General features: G+C 56.1%; 1 protein-coding gene across 1 annotated transcript in view; it reads left to right on the top strand.

The window, feature by feature from the left end:
- The window catches only part of Fam222a (family with sequence similarity 222 member A), a 45,791-nt gene extending 31,615 nt beyond the window's left edge, over window positions 1-14,176 (top strand). The window contains exon 3 of the mRNA XM_027923340.2: window positions 12,902-14,176. Within this exon, the coding sequence (XP_027779141.2) occupies window positions 12,902-14,151 (1,250 nt within the window). The 3' untranslated portion in view covers window positions 14,152-14,176. The remainder of the gene's footprint in view (window positions 1-12,901) is intronic.
- The last annotated feature ends 7,472 nt before the right edge of the window (window positions 14,177-21,648 follow it).

Below are 21,648 nucleotides of genomic sequence, written 5' to 3'. Positions count from 1 at the left end.
GGATGTACACCTCACTGTTGGGAAGTGCACTACTGACTTTTTTGAAGCCTATAGCTGCAGGATCTTTCCGCTGCTGCTTCCCGCAGCCTCACTTGACCTCTGCTGCTGTTTGGAGCTTATTCACCTTGTTGGTTTAGGGGTTTATCAGTATTTTGCTGCAGGGTTTAAAGAATGACATTTAACTATATCTTTGCTGATGAGCATTGAGGTTATTTCTAGTCTCTCAGATTGAGTCCAGGGTGCTCTACCACTGAACTCCATCCCCAGCCTTTTCTATATTTTATTCCAAGACAGGTTCTCACCAAATTGCTGAGGCTGGCCTCAGACTCTCAAACTGGTGACCTTCCTGCCTCAGCCTCCCTTGTTGCTGGGATTACACATGTGCACCACACCCAGCTTCTCTCAGTACTCTAAATATCTTTGTGCACAATAACTGTGCAAAAAGAAAAATAATTCTCCCAGGAGGAACTCACTGCCTCCAAGAGTCATCGCATTCACCTCTGGTTGCTGCCACACAGCTGTCAGGGCCTCCCCACCTTGCCTTTTGCTTCTGGAACTGGAGACAGGAGCTGAGCCTTGTGACTTGGGCTGGACCTTCCCTTCTGCTCCCAGGCTGGAACCAGAGAGCATGAAGGGTCACCACCCCGTGCACGGGTCCTTTCTCATCTCTGCGCTGATTGGAAAAGACAGACTCTGCCTGTAATTGAAAAGCACAGGAAAGAGGGAGGGAGGAAGGGAGAGACGCAAATTGAATCCAGTGCCCCGCTGCCGGTCAGTGCCTGGACACTGGGCGGAGGAGGCTCCTGCCCCTTTCTTCTGGGCATGACCCTGGGGTGATGGAGACCTTTTGCCCTGGGCAGAACCAGGCAGGCAGGAAGGGCCAGCCCTGCCGCTTCCCCCCAAGGGAGAAAAGTCTACCAGGCCTTGGGCAAGTCAGTCGGCCTCCTGGGGCCTGTGTTCCCCCTTCAGAGGGTCAGGCCATCAGAGGGTCAGATAGGGTGAAGCAGACAAGCCACCCAGCTGTGCCCATCTGTGGTGACAATGGCTAAAGGTCAGCTGGAGAAGGGGGCACTCTGAGACCCCGTCCTCCTTTTCCTATAAAATGGGATCAGAGCAGTCGGACCACACAGAGCTCCCGAAGACCAGCTTCCGTGCATGCCCAGAGCATGGTGAACCAGACCCGGCCGCAGGTCACACCTCTGGGAGCTGAAGGGGCCTCATCTGTGTGTCCAGGAGCCTATTCCAGGTGACCAAAGAAAGTGACCTGGAGAAAAAGAAGAAAAATTCAGGGAGGGGGGAAGTCCCTTCCCCTCCCCTACCTCGGGCCTTATGCTCCTCCCAGCTGGCCAGAGGCCCGGGGTCCCAGGCAGGGTCTGCCCACCCCTGGGACAGAAAATGATTGATTTCAGCTGCTTCAGAACTTCCCACTGATAAATATTTGGCTTTCTCATCGTGTGTTAATACACAAACTGTGAGTCACCACTGCTGAAAGACGGGCTGCGCAGAGTCCCAGGGAGGCACGGGGGGCCGTGGACGGGGATCCAGGGACTGGTCTCTTCCGCCTCCAAGGGGGCTGGGGGTGGGGCAGCTGCCCAGGAGGTAGGTGGGAGCTTCCTCTGTCCTCTGCTGGACTCAGGCAGTGGTGCGGCCCTCCAGCCTCAGTTGCTCCTCAGTAGGTGGGGGGCGCACACCTGCCTTCCTCCCGTTGACCCCCAGGGCACGGGCTTGCAGGCTGAGACAGGTCTAGGGGTCAAATTTTGGCTGTGCCTGAATGGGCACCTGCATGGTCTTGGGCAGGTGAGTGGTTGGGCCTCAGTTTCCTCGGCCATGATGTGAGGGCAGGCACAGAAGAGGACAGCCCGCGGGCAGCAGCCCCAGTGCTGGGAGCTGGGGGCTGGGAGCCCAGCCCAATGCCCATACTCAACAGGGGGACATGGGGCTCCCTGACCCATCTCTCATCCTCAGTGATAGACCAAGGCCAGCTCATGCCCAGCGCCCACCCTCCCCTGACCCCTGCCCTACAGGCCCCCCGAAGCCCCCAGCTGGAGCTACTGCCCAAGGGAACCAGAGCCCCTGAGCATCCCAGCAGGACCACTGCTTCACTAACAAAACATGGAAGAAAGGGGGCCATTTAAATTCCAATAAAATTCAGAACAAACCTTGGCCTCTGCAGCAGATTCGATGATGTAGCTGCTGCCAATTGCAGCCAGAGGGCCCCACACCGCCCCACTGCAGGAGGAGGGCCAAACCCCCACCTGTGACCTCACAAGTGAAAATAAGCTCTGAGCCAAGCCATCGAGAGGGCAGGCAGCCTCCCTCATCTGCCACAGTGTCGAGCCACATCCACTAACCAGTACTCCTGAGCAGAGGTCCAAGTCATCGCCTGTTCACACTGCAGGAGTCCCAGCCAGCACAGCAAGACAGGAAAAGTGAATTAAAAGATGGAAGGATCAGCCGGGCAAGGTGGTGCACACCTGTCATCCCAGCAGCCTGGGAGGCTGAGGCAGGAGGATCGCCGGTTCAAAGCCAGCCTCAGTAACAGCGAGGCCCTAAGCAACTCAGTGAGACCCAGTCTCTAAGTAAAATACAAAATAGGGCTGGGGATGTGGCTTGGTGACTGAGTGCCCCTGAGTTCAGTCCCCAGTACCAGAAAAAAAAAAAGGATCAGAAAACTATTTGCCCAGGGAACCCAAGAGAATGAGACTTCAGCCAGATCATGAGACCAACATACGAACACAATCGCACTGTACCACAGAGGTGGGCACACATTCCGTGCAGAGTACATACTTTCAGCCTTGCAGGGCATTTAGTCTCTGGTAGGATGTATTAAAGTTTTAGGGTCCAGTAGGAGACAGGCATAGACTCCATAAATGAACTGTGGGTGTGGCTGTGTTCCAATAAAACTTTATTGACACAAACTGGTTGCAGGCTGGAGTTGGAGTTTCTATTCTATCCACCGAGTCATGCAATCTCCCCACTCTGAAATTCAGGAACATTTTCTCAACCCCGAGAACTAATTAAGTGGTCACTCCCCATTTCTCCCCAGCCCCCTCAGCCCCAGGCAACCACTGAACTACTTTGAGTCTCTACAAAATTGTCTGTTTTGGACACTTCTACGCTAATTCCTTTATCATTTCCAAAGTTCATCCACATCATGGTGTGTATCAGCACGTCCTTCCTTCTTATTGATGAATAATAATCCATTATATGGTTATGCCATGTTTTATTTATCCACTTATCAGTTGATGGACTTTTTTGTTGTTTGTTGTGAATTATGCTGGGAACATTTGTGTACAGGTTTCCTATGGATGTATGTCTTCATTTCTCTTGTGTATGTACCTAGGAGTGGAACCGCCAGCTCACGCGGTCACAGTTGACTTTCTGAGCAGGCGCCGGGTCTTCTCCAGAATGGCTGCCCTGTTGCCTGTTTGATCTGTGTCTGCACACCTTCACCCACATGCGGTATCCTCTGCCTTTTTGTTTTATGCCATCTTAGTGGGTGTGAGGTGGCGTCTCAGTGTGGTTTGAATTCACATTTCCCTAATGACTGAGGAGGTTGAACCCAGGGGCGCTCACTTGACCCCAGTCCTTTTTACTTCTTTATTCAGGGACAAAAGTCTTGTGAAGTTGCTGAGGCTGGCCTTGAACTTTTGATCCTCCTGTCTCAGCCTCTTGAATGGCTGAGATTACAGGTGTGGTCCACCACCCCTGACTTGTTGCCCCTTTTAAATTCAGGTCTCTTTCTTATCAAGTTATAGAAGGTTTTCATGTTTTCTAGATACAAGTCCTATATCATACGCCTGATTCACAAATATTCTCTCCCATTCTGGGGTGATCTTGTGCATTTTCTTTATGGTACCCTCTGAAGACAAAAGTTTTTAATGTCACTGGTCACTTGGGTTTTTAGCGTTTTATCTAAGAAGGCTTTGTATAATCCAAGGTCCTGAAGATGAACCCCAGTGGACCCCGTGTTTTCTCCCAAGAGTTTTCTAGGTTTAGCTCCTCCATTTAGTCTTTGATAGATTTGGGGTTAATTTGTGTGTGTGGTGTAGGAAGGCTGCCCACTTCCTTCTGTTACACGTGGACACAGTTGTCTCAGCACCCTTCCTTGAAGAAACCAATTTTCCCCCCATTGAGTTTTCTGGAAACCCCGGCATACATCACTGTGAGGGTGACGATTTATTTCTGGGCTCTCTGTTCCAATGTTCTCCATTCCTGTCTCTGTGTCTTGATGAGTGTGACTCTGCAGTCAGTTTGAAAGTTAGAAGGTGTGATTCCTCCGACTTTGTCCTTCAGATCTGTTTTGGATGTCCTGGGTCCCATGAATTTTAGGATCAGTTTGTCAATTTCTGCTAAGAGGCCCGGTGAGATTCAAAGAGGGGTTGCCTTGGGTCTGTGGATGAATTTGGGGAGAACGCCATCCGACACCAAGCCTTCCAATTCACGTTGACAAGGCATCCTCCCACTTATTTAAATGATTTCTTTCAATAAGGGTTTCAAGTTTTCAGATATCTTGCCCTTCTTTTGTTGAAATTTATTTGTACTTTATTATTTTTGATGCTATTGTAAATGAAATTGGTTCTTTTTTTTTTTTTTTTCTTTTTGGGCTGGGGATCAAATTCAGGGCCCTGTGCATGCTGGGCAAGATCTCTGCTACTGAGTCACAGCCCCAGCCCCGGGATCGATTTCTTTTCTCTTTTTTTTTTTTTGTGGTGCTGGGGATTGAACCCGGGGCCTTGGGCATGCGAGGCAAGCACTCTACCAACTGAGCTACATCCCCGGCCCATTTCCTTAATTTCATTTTTTAATTGCTCCGTGCGAGTGTGTAGACGATGCAGTTTATCTTTGTGTCACGATCTTGTGTCCTGCAGCCTCGTGGGACTTGTGTATTCGAATGGTGTTTGCATCTGTGGATAGAGATGCCTTCCTCCTTCCCTTCTCATAGGAGGGTCCTTCCTTGCTTTTCATCTAATTGTCCTGGCAATGGAAGCCCCCTGCGGCACACGTGGGACACCAGGTGTCTCTGTCTCCCTCCTCATTCCGGAGGCCACATTCAGACTTTGACCATTAGGTATGAAGTCGGCCCTGGGATTCTCCCAGGGCGTCGGTGTCTTTGACTTGGAAGGATGTGGAGGGGGACATGCTTTTGCTGCCTCCACTGAAGTGACCGTGGGGTAGCTGCCCTTTATTTCTGTGGATCTGGTGTTACCTTAATTGATTTTTTGATGTTGAATCAACCTTACATTCCTGGGACAAGTCCCACTTGGTCACAGTGTGTAGTTCTTTTTATGTGACTGGATCTGGTTTGCTGGTACGTTGTGGATTTTTCTATCTCACAACGCAGAGAGGTTTTGTGTATATATACAGTTTTGTGGGTGGGGGAGAGGGGTCTTCTGTTTGGGTATTAAGGTAATAATGCTGGGTTCCCAGGATCACTTTAGGAGTGTTCCCTCTTCTCTTTGGGGGAAGAGTTTATAAAGAACTGGTAATAATTCTTCTTTAAACCCTTGATAGAATTCGCCAGCAAACCCATCCTGGCCGGGGCTTTGCGTGGTGGTGGGTAGTGTTTTGATTTCTAATTCATGCTCTTGCTATTAGGTCTGTTCTGATTTCCTGTCTCTCAAGTCAGCTTTGGTAGTTTAGGCCTAGGAATGTGTCCATTTCATCTAAGTTCCTGGTATAACATTTAAAATTGTAATAAGTCGGCAGAAGACGTAAATGGCATTTGTACAGAAAAATAAAAGTTTATTCCTGCTATCTTTAAAAGGCCTAAATAAACTTAGACGTGTGCCATGCTCAGGGACAGAGATCCAAGATAGAAAAATGTTCAATCTAACCCCTACATTTGTTAATGTTGTTGTTGTTTTGGTAACAGGAATTGAACCCAGGGGCACTTAATCACTGAGCCACATCCCCAGCCCTTTTTTAGATTTTATTTAGAGACAGGGTCTTGATAAGTTACTTAGGGCCTCATTAAGTTGCTGGGGCTGGCTTTGAACTCACAATCCTCCTGTCTCAGCCTCCTGAGCTGCTGGGATGACAGGTGTGCACCACGCCCGGCCTCTGCCCTACATCTTAGGTGTGTGTGTGTGTGTGTGTGTGTGTGTATGTATGTGTGTGTGTGTGACTTGAAAAGCTCACTTTGAAGTTGAGAAGGAAAGACCTAAAGTCCAGTGTGGCACTCTTGATAAGGTACGGGGCTGGGCGTTGGGCTTTACTGCCGTGGTTGAAGGCTGGGACAGGGCAGGACCCACAGCTACAGTGAGCTCCATCTAGGAGTAAGTGGGCCCCGCAGGTCACGGGGAATCCACCCCAGTGCTGAGACAACTGGCTGTCCTTCGGGAATAGGTGAAGGTGGAGCCTCCTCGCACCGTACACACGGAGAAACCCCAGTCAGACAGCAGCTCTAACAGCCAGAAGGCAGACCTCCCCCTTGTGGAAGGACAAGGATGGAGAGTGTCATCCCCGGGGTGGGGAGTGCTTCCAAGAGGAGAGAGAGGCCACAACTAAAGGACGCATCAGACCACATGAACACTCAAGAGAGGCCACACATCAAGAGAGGTGTCCACAACACTGCCACGGACCGTCTCCCGGGAAAGAGCCCCAGAAAGAGAAGGATGGGGACCGGACCCAGAGGAGGCTGGAGCCCCAGGCCAGGTGGGCGGGGCAGACAGGCGCCAGGCCAACACAGGCGAGGACGGAGACCCGTGTGACATATGGCCAGAGGGGCAGAGACCAGGCAGCAGCGGTCCCTGAGCACTGGGGGAGGGGGAGTGGGATCTCCAAGACTGAGCCCAGGCCAGGGCTGAAAGTCAGGCCAAGGGGGACAGGAGCACCCCCCAGGCTCCCCTACAGGGTCCCTCAGCCACCCCAGGGCTCTGGCTGGGCCTCGGGGTGAGGAGGCGTGTGTGTGGGTGTGAGTGGGTGTCTGGGCACCCCTGCCCACCTCTGTATGTGCAGGATCCCTGAATGTCCGGGCACATGTCTGGGCAGCGGCCTCTGCTGAGCACCTTCTGTATACCAGCCTTCTGACACACACACACACTCATTTGATCTTCTCTCCTTCCCCCAGGGGAACAGAGGGCTGTGGTCACTTCCCAGAGGTCCCCTTCTGGTAACTGGAACAGCTGGTTTCTAACCAGGTCTGACCCTCAGACCATTACCCAGGTCAGGGGGCTGGGGCGGGCCGTGTCCCTGGGACATCCAAGGGCTGAAGAGCCGCCCTGCCACTCCAGCAGCGGCCAGAGAACAGCTGCATCTGCCCTGGCCAGGCGGCCCCCCTCCCCATCCCGGGCGACCTCATTAGGGATTCTGCTGGTGCCACCAGCTAATTAGTGTCACGTTAATTGAGCATTCAGGAGGCTGCCACCTCCAAGGGCGGAGTGTCACCGCGAAGGGGAATGCAGATGTGGGGCCGCTTCTCCCTGGGGGCTGGGGCCAGGCCCTGTGCCCAGGGGCCCCTTCTGTCCTGAAGCCTGAGACATCCTCGCTCCCCCGTTTTAACCCAGATAACACCCCGTGTGTCTTGGCGAGCCTTCGTGGAGGAGGCAACAGGTCTGAACACCTACTATGTGCCACGCACACCTGTCATTGTCTCCTGTGGGAAAGTGACAGGCAGCCCCACTCTACACCCAAGGACCTGAAGTCACCCAGGGAACCACTGCTCCGGGGTCACACTCTGTGAGCCAGTGGGAGCCGGGGGGCCACAGAGCCATCCAGGAGGTGGCTCCAGAGCCTGCAGCTCGCCACTCCCAGCCCTGGGACCTTGGGCTAGGGACTTGTCCCCTCTGAGCCTCAGTCTGCTTCTCTGTCACTTGGGGCCAGCTCCAGAACAAAGGGTGGAGAGGGCTGGACAGAACACGCCTCTCCCTGGAGGGACGGACCCAGGTCCATGGCTGGTGCCTCGGTCCCCAGGGGACAGTGAGGCCAGGAATGCTGGGCTGGCGTCCCACCTCGCCCTGGATGAGCAGTTCTGTTAGGGGCTCCAGGGGGCATCGAGCACCACAGTGATTCGGCATCCCCTGTGACAAGGCCACCCCTTCGTCCCTTCTTGCAGATGAGGACTGGAGGCTCCCGTGCCCAAGGTGACCCACAGCAAGTGGCAGAACTGGTGACTGGTCTCCAGCGGAGCTTAGCTTCTCACCACGGTGGTCGCCACCCACCCCCTCCCCCCCAGCCTCCAGCAGGCAGCCATGCAGCCAGGCCCCCTCCCGTCTCCCTGTGGCGACATTAAATCCCACTCAGAGGGCTGGCTTTAATTGGCTTAATATACTCGTTAATAACCGCGTCTATTTAACGCACCTGTAAAAGGCCCATAACATTAACTTAATGGCGGTGACGATTCTCGGCACTTCCAGCCAGCCTTTTACATTTCCTGACAAGCCCTTAATGGGGGCCTCGGTGGGCAGAGACGGTCAGGGTGAGGGACAGCACGAGGCGTGGCCTGGTTCACAGCCGGGCACCTTGGTTTCTGCACACCCCAGTCCCCCTTCTCTCCAGGTCACAGTGCGCCCTCCAGGGGCCTGAAAGGGAGGAGGCACCGAGGGAGGTCTGAGCCTGGCAGCCCAAGGTGGTGGCGGCTTCAGTGAAACCAACACCCGCAACACCCACGGTGCCCATGGGCTAGGGACCAAGCCAGGCCAGCCCTTTACGCTCCCCAGGAAGCCCCCCCCCTGCAAGGTCAGCAGCAGCACTGACCCATTTTACATACTAAGAGAAAACTGAGGTTCAGAGAGGGGCATTCACATGACCGAGGTCACACAGCAAGTGTGTAGCTGAGCTGGGATTTGAACCAGGTCTGTGACTAGGAGCCTGCATGCCACTCCACCCCTCAGGTGCCATAAGGCCATCTGCCACAGCCTCTCCTCTGCCCTGGGCAGAAGGGGCAGCTGGAGTGGCCAGCAGGCTGCTCGATGCCAAGGGTTAAGGAGGATGTTTGGAAGAGGGCCAGATGCAGAGGTTAAGAGCATCCCCTCCCCCAGGACCCAGGGGGACCTCCCCCATCCTGAGTCAATAGCGGTCATAGCTGGCCACTGGTGATGACAGAGAGGCAAGGATAAAATTCCCTTCCGCCTCGGGATGCTCTGCCGCTCCTCGGGTGGCCCCTGTTGATGCCGGGGGCTGTTTCCTTCAAGTTCTGGTTCCACCTTGGAGAGGGAAGGAGGGAGACCAACTCCTCTCTCCACCCACCTATCCCCCACCTCGTCAGAGCCTGGGAAAGCTCACTCTGGTGCCCATCCAGTCCCTGCTGCTGGCCGGCTGAGGGGCCCCTCCCCCATCACCAGCTGGGTCCTGTGACCTGGGTCTTCCCCAGCCCGGGCTCCTCCATGGGGTCCACACCCAGGTCCCCACAGTGCCCCGAGGTCCCCACACCTCTAGTCTGCCTCCAGCCGTCACCCCAGTCGCATGGGCTTTATAGCGGGCTGTGGAAGTCGCGTCACTTCTAGGCTCTTCAGTGGACTCCAGCAGCCACGCCAAGTCAGAGGCGCCAGGCTCCGCTCTGCAAGAGTCACGTCACTCGTCCTTCCTGCTTGGTCCCTGTTGGCGGGATGGATTGCTGCCCCCCACCCCCAGATGCCAGCTCCACCAGGCAGGGGGGTTTTATTGGCTTTGATGGGTGCTGGTCCCCGAGGCCCAGTATGCTGCCCGCATGCAGGGGGACCAGGAGATGGCAGGCGGGGCCTGGGGGACAGCTGCTGGGGCACAGGGAGCGGCGGGATGGTGCACCGGGTCATGGCCTCGCCATTCCTTCACTGTGGTGTCTTTGAGCATCTGCTTCTTCCTGGGAGCACTGGGGACACAGCGGTGCACAGCAAGCCGACACAGGAGCCCGAGTCTGGAGGGTGTGGGGGACCACTGGGGTCTGTCCAGGCGGGACTCTGCTCCAGGCCGCCAGAGGGGCAGGGCAGGGCAGGGGCCTGGGCAGCAGTGACAGCTGCCTGACTGGGGGGCTTCCAGCGGGTCACCTTCCTGCCTCCGCCAGCCCCTGGGCTGACTCTGGTCCTTTTAATTCTATTGAAGAAGAGTGAGGCTCAGGAGTCCCCCAGCTCTCCGTGGGCCCTGCCTGGGTTGGGCAGGGTGACTGTGACCCAGAAAGTGGACAGAGGACATGGGTCCCAGCTCGCTCTCCTGGCTGTGTGGGAAACCTGGTGTCCTTGCCTCATCTGTATAGTGGAGACCCTGGGTGTTATCTCTTCTGTGTGGCAGGTGACTCCAGAGCTCAGAGGCTTAAAACAGCAGCCATCCTCTGCTCTCTCCCTTGCCTTGAGTGGCTTGGCGTCTCTCAGGAGGATATGGTCAGCACGTCACCCAGCGCTGCCCTCTGACCTGGAGACCAGAGGCCTCCACTCATCTCCCTTTCTCCAGAGGCTGCTCCAGCATCCGCTTGTGACAGAGGCTCCCCCCTAAGCAAGTGATGCAGGCAGAGCCAGAGGCAGCCACGACATCTCTTGTGACCAAGCTCCGGCAGCCACACGCCCCCATCCACGTGTTCCAGCCACACGGTTCACCAGCCCTGCTTGGCGTGGGTCCGGGGTGCCACAAGAGCGCGTGAATTCAGGGGTCAGAATCACTGGGCAGTGGTGGGTCTCGGGGGTCAGTTCCCGAATGCCAGGACCTGTTTCCTATCTGTGACCCCCAGAGCTGCCAAGTCCTCCAAACAAGAGCCACCAAGAAGAGCCCTGGGCACAGAGGCTGGCATCTGTATGTGCCTGCCAAATGGCACCATGTCCTGGCACCACGGTCATGTCCCACAAGAGCCAGAGGGTCCGCACCACCCTCCAGGAGCCCAGCTGGCCAGGTGGGGGCAGGAGGCCCCTTCCTTGAATGAGTGGAGGCCGGGAACACTCGTCGCTTTCTTCCCCCTTCTTAAGGTTTTAAACACCTAATTTATTCCATCCATTAGATAGATTTTGTAGATTTAATCATTTTCACAGTTGGTGGCTCATTGGATACTCAAGATAAACTCCAAATGGAAGTATAATGGTGAGGACAAATGAGTTTTCACACCACAACGGCAGAAACTTGCTTGGGAAGAGACTTTAAGAGGAACGAAAATACATACAGATATAATTTTTTCCCCGGCAGCTGGTTTTGCTGACTCTAGTCGGGTTACCACAGCTAATTTCACCAGTTTTGTTCATCTGTAAAATTGCATAAAAGTGACATTTTTGTGCTCATTATAGCAACTGCTGATTTATGGCTGGCAAATGAAGAACGGGTCCCTTTTTTGAGGGACTCTCCGAGCGGCGCTAAGTGTCCATGAAATTGCTTGTATAATGTAGTTTAAATCCAATCTCGGAGAAAGATTCCCCCGTTGGCCAAAGTGACATTTCCATTCTCCACACTGAGTTTATTTGAGGCCACTTAGGAGGGGGCTGCCCCAGGCGGGGTCAGGATGGGGACCCACCGTGGGCTCACCTGCCCTGCCCAGGTTAGGACAGAGGGACATGGCCCCAGCCCCCGCACGGTGTGTGATGCCACCTCCTCCCTTCCTGCTGCCGGACTCCGCCCGTGGCTGCCCGCTGCCCCCAGGCAGGGCTTCTCCATCCTGCTCCCGCTGACATTTGGAGCTGGAGGGGTCCTGGTGTGTGGGGGTCTGTGCTGTGCATTGTGGGATGTGTGTCTACCCACCAGACGCCAGCAGCACCTCCACCCGCTGCTGTGACAACCAGACATGTCTCCAGATGTCACCAGTGTACCCCTGCAGCGAGACCCGCTGCCCCCTGTGAGAGCCCCTCCCTGGCACCTCTCTGTCCCTCCTCCCACGCAAGCCTTCTCTGGCCTTTGCGCTCATCCTAGGTTACTTACGGTACCCACCCGGGACGTCCTCCCTCACCTCTGGACCTCTGCCCTGCCATGTCCACTCCCCTCCCTCCTCACCCCTGCCACCGTGGATTCAGCCCTTCACTGGGATCCATTCCCTCTGGAGAGCTGCCTGCCCCCCTGGCGGGATCCACTCCCTTAGCCTACGCGCCTCCAGGGCAGGCATTTCACTCAGATCAACTGGGAGCTGGCAAACAGGGGAGGCTCCGGGAGGATCAGTGAGGAGGCCGACAGTGGCAGGGTCTGCAGCAACAGCCCCACCTGTGCCACCTGGAAGGGCAGCACGAGCCCCTTGCTCTGCGGAGGGGGTATTAACAGCACCAGGTTCTGCTAAAACTGCCCCCTCACAGGTAGCCTTAATAATAGCATTGCACTATCTTACAGATGAGGAAACCAAGGTCCAGAGTGGTGACCTCATTCCTCCAGGTCACCCTGCAGACCCATTCCACAGGCAGGGAAACTGAGGCTCAGCTGGGCAGCCAGCTTGCCCAGGGCCACACAGTCCCATCCAGCCCCAGAGCCCAGGGTCTTTCCATCTTGTGCAGCCCCTGTCCCTACTACCTTGGCCCCAGAGAGGCTGTGAGCTGCACTCAGAGATGTCTCGGGACCCAGGAGGGGCTTTAGAGGGGTGGGGAGCTCCACCCATCATGACCCACTCCCCTGGGGCAGAGCCAGTTGTGCCCACCCACTGCTAATAGCAGTGAAGGAGTGACGCGGCCCTGATGAATCTCACCAACAGCGTTAAGTGACACAGGCACTAGGACACCAGCGACACCAGGTGCGGTGTGGGGCTCCATCTCATCATGGGTGGAAACCAGAAATGAGCAGCCTGTCCTGTTAGGGCTCAGGAAAACTCGGGTGTGGTTGGGGACTTTAGGGGACGCAGTGCCGCCTGTCGCCTGGGTGTGCTCCATTTGTGACAGTCCACCAACCCCATGAGGCCTGCACTTTCCGTACATCACAGCTTTAATTTTGGAAGGAGTGAACAGACAGGGCAAGGGGGCTGGGCGGCCCATAGCTGTCGTGGGCAGCAGGAGGGTGCAGTCTCTGGGCCTCACCTGTGCCTTTGTCCCCGCAGGTGAGACGGTGGCCAGCTCCATGCATTCCTCCCGCTACCCGAGCCCGGCCGAGCTGGACGCCTACGCCGAGAAGGTGGCCAACAGCCCGCTGTCCATCAAGATCTTCCCCACCAACATCCGGGTGCCGCAGCACAAGCACCTCAGCCGCACGGTCAATGGCTACGACACCAGCGGCCAGCGCTACAGCCCCTACCCGCCGCACAGCAGCGGCTACCAGGGCCTGCTGGCCATCGTCAAGGCCGCCGTGTCCTCCTCCAGCGGGGCCGCACCCGCCGGGCCGGCCAAGGGCGTGCTCAAGAGCGCAGAAGGCAAGCGGACCAAGCTGTCGCCTGCCACCGTGCAGGTGGGCATTGCGCCCTACCCAGCCCCCAGCACCCTGGGGCCCCTCGCCTACCCCAAGCCCCCCGAGGCGCCTGCCCCGCCACCCAGCCTGCCCGCAGCGGCCACCACGGCCTCGGTGATCCCCCTGCCCGGCCGCGGGCTGCCCCTGCCGCCCTCCAACCTGCCCTCCATCCACAGCATCCTCTACCAGCTCAACCAGCAGTGCCAGGCCCCCGGCGCTGCACCCGCCGCCTGTCAGGGTGTGGCCGTCCCCCACCCCAGCCCGGCCAAGCACGGCCCGGTGCCCAGCTTCCCCAGCATGGCCTACTCGGCCACCGCGGGGCTGCCCGACTGCCGCAAGGGCGCCGAGCTGGGCCAGGGAGCCACGCCGGCCCTGACCCTGGCGGGGGCCACCAAGCCCGCAGGCTACGCCGACGGCGGCCTGGATTACCTGCTGTGGCCCCAGAAGCCGCCCCCGCCGCCGCAGCCCCTGCGCGCCTACAGCGGCAGCAGCGCGGCGGCCAGCAAGTCCCCCGAGGCGTGCGGCGGGCGGGCCTACGAGGGGCTGCCCGCCGGCTTCGCCGTGGGCCAGTACTTTGCTGCCCCCTGGAACAGCGTGCTGGTGACCCCCACCAGCGACTGCTACAACCCGGCGGCCGCCGCGGCGGTGGCGGTGACTGAGCTGGGGCCCGGGACGGCGCGCGAGCTGGCGGGGCCCGCGGCCGACGGCCTCTCGGGCCTGCCCAGCAAGAGCGTGTGCAACACGTCGGTGCTGAGCAGCAGCCTGCAGTCCCTGGAGTACCTCATCAACGACATCCGGCCGCCCTGCATCAAGGAGCAGATGCTGGGCAAGGGCTACGAGACGGTGGCCGTGCCCCGGCTGCTCGACCACCAGCACGCCCACATCCGCCTGCCCGTCTACAGATAAGGCCGCCCGGCGCAGGCGCGGACTGACGGCCCGACGGGGCGGGGACGCAGGCTGCAGGCGGGGTCAGGGGCCGGCCCTGCGCCCGCCGAGCCCGCAGGGAAGCCTCGGTGCCGCGCACCGGGAGAGGCTGGATGACCTCGGAGGCCCCACCCCATCGGCTACCCCAGGACACGGGGAGGGCCGGGGATGTCCATGCCTCCCTCCACCTAGGCCGGCAGAGGCAGGGAGAGAGAAGCCACGGCAACGCAGGAATGGTTCTTTCTGGGTCTCTAGAAGAGGGGCTCAGACGACCAGGGTGGGGTGCAGGAGGAAATGGGGTGCTCCAGAGTCTCTTCCCACAGTCTCCCGGAAAAAGGAGCAAAGGGGGGCCTTTAGGAAGTCATGGGGTCCAAAGGGCCCCCCTGCCAGTTGATCCAGGTGAAGACCACTCCGACCCCAGAGTCCTACCGTCACCCCCACCTCAGTCCCTCCTCCCTCAGTCTCTCTCCCCCCCGCCTCCAGATTTCTTCTTAATAGAATTGCAGCCCCCCCCCCCACACACACACACCATTCTCTGTACCCTGGACCGACATCTACCCCCCTTCCCTCCAATACATCTTATAGGGCTGCTGGGCACAGTTGTGCAAGCTGCACACTGCACAGGGGACCTCCTTCGAGGACACCACCTGCATCTTAGATTTGTATATTTATTACAATTTTCTGCATCCTGAGGAAGAGGCACCATGGGGGCTGGCAATGGGCCTGCAAGCTTAGACCCCACTCAGAGGGACCCCACTTACCTTCTTTGGAGGGAAGTTTCCTGGGAGCCAGCAAGGGGGCAGCCTACTGATTGTACTTGGGAGACCCCATCCGACTCCTTTCTGGCAGACTGGCCTCCAGGGCCTGGCCCCCCTCGATCATGGGGGGAAGGGAGGCAGGGGTCCCCAGTAAGTCCCCAAGGCCTGAAGTCCCACATGTCTCGGCCCTCCTGGCGCTCGGGCCCGGTACTGTATCTCTCCAAGGCCTGTTCAAGCACTAAGTGCATTTACGAATCTCTGAGAATGTTTTTTTTTTATACTAAAATTGACCATTATATTCTACTGTGAGAAGTGCGCTCCGCACTATATTGTTTTAAAAATGAAGAGAAAGAAAAAAAGAGGAAAACGCAGAATGGTGTCTGCGCCGTCCGCTTGCTTTGGAGTCTGGGTTGTGCTGCTCTTTCTTCCTGCCCTCGGGAGTGAAGCGGGCTGTGTCCTCCCCAGCTGGGCTGACCTGCCGTGCCTGGAGCTAGTTTGGGGAGCCTCAAAACCACCTTGCAAGTGGGGAGGTGTCTGAGAGTGAGAAGCTGAGGATCAGAGACATGCAGTGATCTGCCCAAGGTCACACAGCAAGTCTGCACATCCTGCCTCAGCTTCTCCAGGCGCTTCTCCCCTAGGCTTACCAGCCCAACATCTGGGCCAGGAAAACTCAGAACCTCCCCCAGTCTGAAGCCAGGCATCCCTCTTATGTGCGGGGCCCTGTGGCCAGCTGGTAAGTCCAATGCAGAGGAGGGAGCGTCCACCTCCCCAAGACCAGGCCCCCAAGTCTGGCAGCACAGGGAGCCAGTCCCCAGGAGGGTACTGGGCTCCAGACCCTGGGTTCTCCAGCAGCTGCCCAGCCTCCGTGGAGGGGGAAACCGAGGCTTTGGGAGGAAGCAGCCGCTTCGGGTAAGACCCAGGCCCTTGAGAGCCGGTCAGTGAGGCAGCCCAGCACCCAGCCGAGAGGCAGAGCTGGGGGGACCTGGGAAGGAGCATGATAGTGCATCATTAGCACCGGCCCCGGATGCCAAGGGGACTTTATGAGCCACTCATTTGTATCTCACAACCACCCATTTACACATGGGGACACAGAGGACCTGTGGCCACCATCAGGGCCAGCCCAGTGCCAGCTTGTTCTCTGGTTCACCCAGAACCCACCTGGAGAAGGGCAGAGGCAAGACCGCAGCCGAGCTCATGGCCAGGTCCCTCGCATCCGAAGGTCTGGGCAGCCCACCACTTACATCTTGGAAAACCTCCTGGCCCTGCCAGGGTCTGTACCTGCCCCGACATGGACTCCCTGGGTGCCTCAGTCTCCCCATCTGAACCCTCTGGCATGGGTGCTGTTCCAGCATGTCTAGTCCTGCCCGGTATTTCTACAGTCCCTGGGGATTACAGGGCAGGACGTTGTTGCTGTCACCGGCACAGCTCACGGCTGGTGCAAACAGCCGGGGCACCAGGCTCAGAGCTGAACAGCACCTAGTCCTCTGGTCACTCAGCACGGCATGCTGCATGGTCGCGCTTTACACGCGAGGTCCTGAGGGCTGAGGAAGGACCGTCACTTTGTCCAGCTGAGGCCCAAGGACGGAGAGGCAGCTGGCAGAGGACACAGGCCTGTCCAGTTCCCAGCCTGAGCTCCCGATTGCCGCGCTCTGCAGACGACCCCTGCCCGTGGCCGGTTCAGCTCCAGAAGCCAGGCCCATGGGTCCGCGGCCCGGGCACCCCGCTATCAGGCTGATGAAGGGGCTCCCTGGCCCGCCCCTCCTTCGGAGCCGCACCCTTCTGTGTCAACCCTGACGTCCTCCTCCCCAGGGAACCCTCCTGGGCTCATAGCCTCAGTAGCCAGGGGTGCCCGCACCTAACGTCACTATTCCTAACATGTCCCGACTCGGCCACCAGGAGATGGCCTCGTCCTCTGGCAATCAGAGCTGCCCCAGAGCAGAGGGGGCCCCAGGAGCAGAGGGCAGTGGAGGGACCCGAGTCAGCAGGCACCCACTTTTCCAGGGTGGCTCCCTGTTTTCTGGACTCAGATCCATGTCTTAGACCTGTCCCCCAGGAAGCCAGGACAAGTTCAGGCTCCTGAGCTTGACCTCCAAAAAGCAAGACCTTGAACTAGCGCCCGTTTGGCCTCAACTCCAAGCCGGAGACCCACAAGCTCCCGTGAGGTCCCACGGGACTGCGTGGCCTCTGAGCCGCCAGGAGGTCTCTGAGGGGCGTGGCCCGCTCCAAGGGGGCGTGGCCCGCTCCAGCCCGCCCCCTGGAAGGTGGGGCTACAGCAGCCAGGTAATTTTCTCTTTAAATCGCCACCATCAGCAGCTTACCAGAGTGGCAGGGGGGTGGGGGGAGGCAACAAAACTGTCCTCGGCATCCCGCCACCACCACCACACGTGACCCTGGACAACTTGGGGGACCTCTCAGAGCCTCAATTTCTAGATCTATCAGAGGCAGAGGTGGCCCCTGAATTAGTACAGTGAGAAGGGCCTCCCCAAGGGCACTGGGGCTTAGTGGTCAGACCGAGCTAGTCTGCCCCCATGAGCAATGTGGCTTGGGCAAAGTGATGGTCCCTCTAGCCACCTCTTTGTCAACTGCAACCTGAGGCTGATCAACACATGAGCCCAACTCACCAAGGCTACAGTATCTTTTTTTTTCTTTTGGTACTGGGGATTGAACCCAGGGTGCTCTACCACTGAGCCACACACCCAGCCCTTTTTATTTCAAGACAGGGTCTCACTACTTTCCTGAGGCTGGCCTTGGACTTGCCATCCTCCTGCTTCAGCCTCCGGAGTAGCTGCAATTACAGAGGTGAGCCACCAGGGGGAACCTGACAACCTTACAATTTTTGGACTTTACAGGGGTGCAAGAGCCGCAGGCGTTCAGTAGAAACTACTTTGAATTTCGATTCTCCTCCCCCAGTAGACTTGAGGAAACTGAGTTCCTTCTCTTCAGGCCTCAGTTTCCCCAGTTGCAATGATGGGGTTTATTTCTGGGACTGCCACATCCTAACTGGTCTTCATCCACCACCTTAAGCGAGGCACAAAGCATGGGAAGACCCTCAGGGAGAGTGAGGAAACCCACCATTGAGAAGTGGGGGTGAATACCCCTATTTTGAAAAAAGAAAACTGAGGTTCAGAGAGAGGAGGCAACTTGTCCAAGGACACACAGCAGTTTGACCCTCCAGAGGCGAGTTTAGGCCACCTTCTGCCCTTCTCGGGGATGGGGGTATTTCCTGGGTCTCACAGACTCGGCTCACCTAAGGAGGAGCTCAGGAAGCTTCTTTCTGACGAGGACCCCAAGTTCCAAGTTCCCCTCAGGTCTCTTCTGCGGAGGCCCCCAGGTGTGACCACAGCGACCCCTGGTGGCCAGTCTCCAGATCTCAGCAGCCCCGCCCAGATGGAGGAAGGGCAGATCTGAGGGAGTGCGGGTGCCTTTGCATGTGGTGCTGAGAGCAAGCAGGACCCTCTGACCTCACAATCCGACCCCTGCTCCAACACTAAGGACCTCAGGGTGCTGAGAGCTGTGGCCCTGGGTTGAGTCCCAGCTCCACCCACCCTAACACAAGGCCCTCTGTAGAGAAATGGCAAGTGGACACGTTTGGAAAGGCCACCAACACTCAAAAACTATCCTACCACCCCTAGAAAATTCATATTAAGGCATTCTAGGTTCATACCAGGCTTCATTTTCTTCATCTGTAAAATGGAGGTAAAAATTTGTGCTTGCATCTGTATGATTTTAGCTGATAGAAAATCCGGATTCAACTGAGAGAAAGACAATGTATTCTCTCAAGTAATCATAAGAAGATATAAGGTCAGGTGGCCAAAAGATGGCTAAATTCAGCAGCTCAGTAATGTCATCAAGGGCCCAAGTTCTTTTCATTCTTCTGTTTTGCGGATCCTCCTCATGGCCACAACATAACTGCTGCAGTTCCAGGCATCACATCACGTCAGACCTGACAATTTCAAGGAAAGAAAACAAGCCTTTTCCTTTATTCTTCTGACTTTCCCAGAATTTCCCCTCTCCTAGTAGACGTGTCCTCTTCTCTCATGGATCAGAACTGAGACATGAATGCCAGCACCAAGCACAGCACCTAACACAAGTCAGGAGCCTGATGGGGGTTCATTGGCTTCCTCCTTTCTGAGATTCCCTTGAGAATACAACACCTCCTGGGCTGGAGCTCCCCGGTCCCGGGGAGTGTGCGTTCCCACTGCCCACGCCTCTCCCATCCCATCCTCTGCTCCATCACCACCTTCGTTTTTTTTTGTCTCTATCTCAAAAGCCTGGGATGAACCTTTGTTCTCCATTGTCCCCAGTGACCTTGGATTCCTAAAAACCAAAGGCAGGAAGCGTTTGGTTCACACAGAAATTCTTCTGCCAAGGAGCCAATCGTTAATCACAGCCTGAACGGAATGATCCAGTACCCGGGAATCTGGGCAAGGTGTGGGGACTGACTGCCCACCGGGACATTACCGCATTCAGGAATGTCAGAGACCCATTCAGTGTGGCTGTTCATCATCACGGCTTTTGATCAAATAAAAAAAAAAATCCTCAGCATTCATCTAACACAATCATCACAGCGAGTAATCACAGGGCGTGTGAGGAGGAACGCTTTGCAGGCATGAGAGGTGATTGTTCAATGAAGACCTGGGAATCCCCGAGTCTGTCTCTCCGGATGGGATCCCTTTGTTTTTGACTCTGGTACCACTGATGGTTTCCCAGTGGTGCTTTAAACTCAGGAGGGAAAAACCCTCCTGTCAAGTACGACACACAAGTGCTTCATCATTACTAAACACACACACGCGCACTTAATGAGAGACCTTGTTGGAGGCAGCGAGGGGCTCATTCAAAGGCAAAGGGCACAGAAGACAAGCTGGCAGGGACTTGGGGAAAGGTGGCAGGTGACAGCCAGGGTCTTTGCCACAGAAGTGACTGGGCCGTCACCTGTCACCCCTCACCTCCCCAGCATGCCTGGGCTCGAATCCCACCAGTGTCAATTACCAGTGGGATGTCCCGGAGGGGGGTTCTCACTGCTCTGATGGGCAGGGGGAGGCAGGCATGTCCGCTAACATCCCAATAGTCACACAGGTCACATGATCAAGCGCAGATGCGGGAGACTAGGCTGTGACCCAGCGAGAGGGCAGCACCAAGGTGGGACTTTTAGGGGTGGGAATGGAAAGAGGAGTGGGGGCCTGGGGATGGGGCTCAGTGGTTGAGTGCCCTGGCTTCAATCCTTGGGACCCCTCCCCATTAAAAACAAAACCTTTATTTGAGGGCACTATTAATCTCGAGAAACATAGCTTGCTTCAAACAGGTCTTATAACTGAAAAGAAAAAGAAATTCAAATGTTTTAAACTACTCTGTTCTTCCAGAAGTTCAAAGCCAAAAGATCTTTCACTATTTAAAACAGAGATTATTTAAAGAAAATTTAAAATAAAACCCAGAAGCACCAAACTGAGACCTTGACATAATCGGGAGACACGGATAATTGAAAAAAAAAAGGTTTTTAAAATGCAATTTTGGAACAATGTGTCACCTGAAAATATTTTGGCATATAACCAGTACCTGCCCACAATGGGAAAGGGTATTTTAAAGATCTTACTGGACTTAAATCTCAAAGACTTGAAAACTTTTAAATTCTCTTAAACAGCTATTGAGTCAGAGATAATTAAGACTAAAATCCTCTAATTTTTTTTAATTTGAAAAAGTTAACATGTGGCTAAAAGTGTATTCACAGGAAAATTCATAGCCCACATTATTTCACTGTAAAAATGCACATTATGCACTGGAGAAGTCACTGCATCTCGGGGTTGGGAGGGCTTTTGACCCTGTGGGTAGGCCCAGGCCATAGGCCCCTAAAAAAGTAACCTATTGATGGCTCCACAATGAGCCTCAGACCTTCTTGGTGACAGTGAGGGCACCCCACCCTCTGGAGGACATTTGGAAAGAGACCACAGCAGACACTATTGGTTGGCCAGGCAATATGGGCATGCTCCTGCATCACAGAGCTCAGCCTGTCCAGGGTCACTTCCTTCCTCCATATTGCCATCTGCTTTTAGGCCAATTGCTACTTCCTGTCTGGCAATTGGGTGGAGCATGAAAGAGATGGCAAATTCTGGCCAACAATAGGAGAGGGGAGACGAGCTGAGGAACTTTAGGGGAAAGTTTCCTTCTCTATAAAAAGAAAGGAGGAGCCACTCCCCTTCTTCCTATGGATGTAATTGGATCTGGATGTGATGCCCGGATTTGGGGCACCACCTTGTGTCCCGGAGGGAAGCCAGTGTGAGGGAAATCCTGTCCCTCATCTCTAGCATCCACCTTCCAGGGAAGACCCAGGCCACCATCTTGTCTTCTGACCAACCCAGGGCAAGCGTCCAGCACCAACAACTCAGGTAGGAGAGTGTTTCCCCTTCCCAGGGGTTGAGGAAAAAGGAAACTGGAGTTCTTTTTTTTGGGGGGGAGGGGGAGGTAACTGACGATTGAACCACTGAGCCCCATCCCCAGCCCTATTTTGTATTTTATTTAGAGACAGAGTCTCACTGAGTTGCTTAGGGCCTCGCTAAGTTGCTGAGGCTGGCTTTGAACTTGCGATCCTCCTGCCTCAGCCTCCTGAGCGGCTGGGATGACAGGTGTGTGCCCCAGGCCCGGCCATGATATCTCCTTTCTGACCCAGGGTCCTTCCACGCTCCTCGGACTCAGAACCCAGGGGTCCCTACCTGGATCCTTCCTGAAG

This window comes from Marmota flaviventris, chromosome 1 (genome assembly GCF_047511675.1).
Source record: "Marmota flaviventris isolate mMarFla1 chromosome 1, mMarFla1.hap1, whole genome shotgun sequence".
Lineage (NCBI taxonomy): Eukaryota > Metazoa > Chordata > Mammalia > Rodentia > Sciuridae > Marmota > Marmota flaviventris.
Note: the sequence above shows the minus strand (reverse complement) of the source record. Positions and strands in the feature narration are given on the sequence as shown.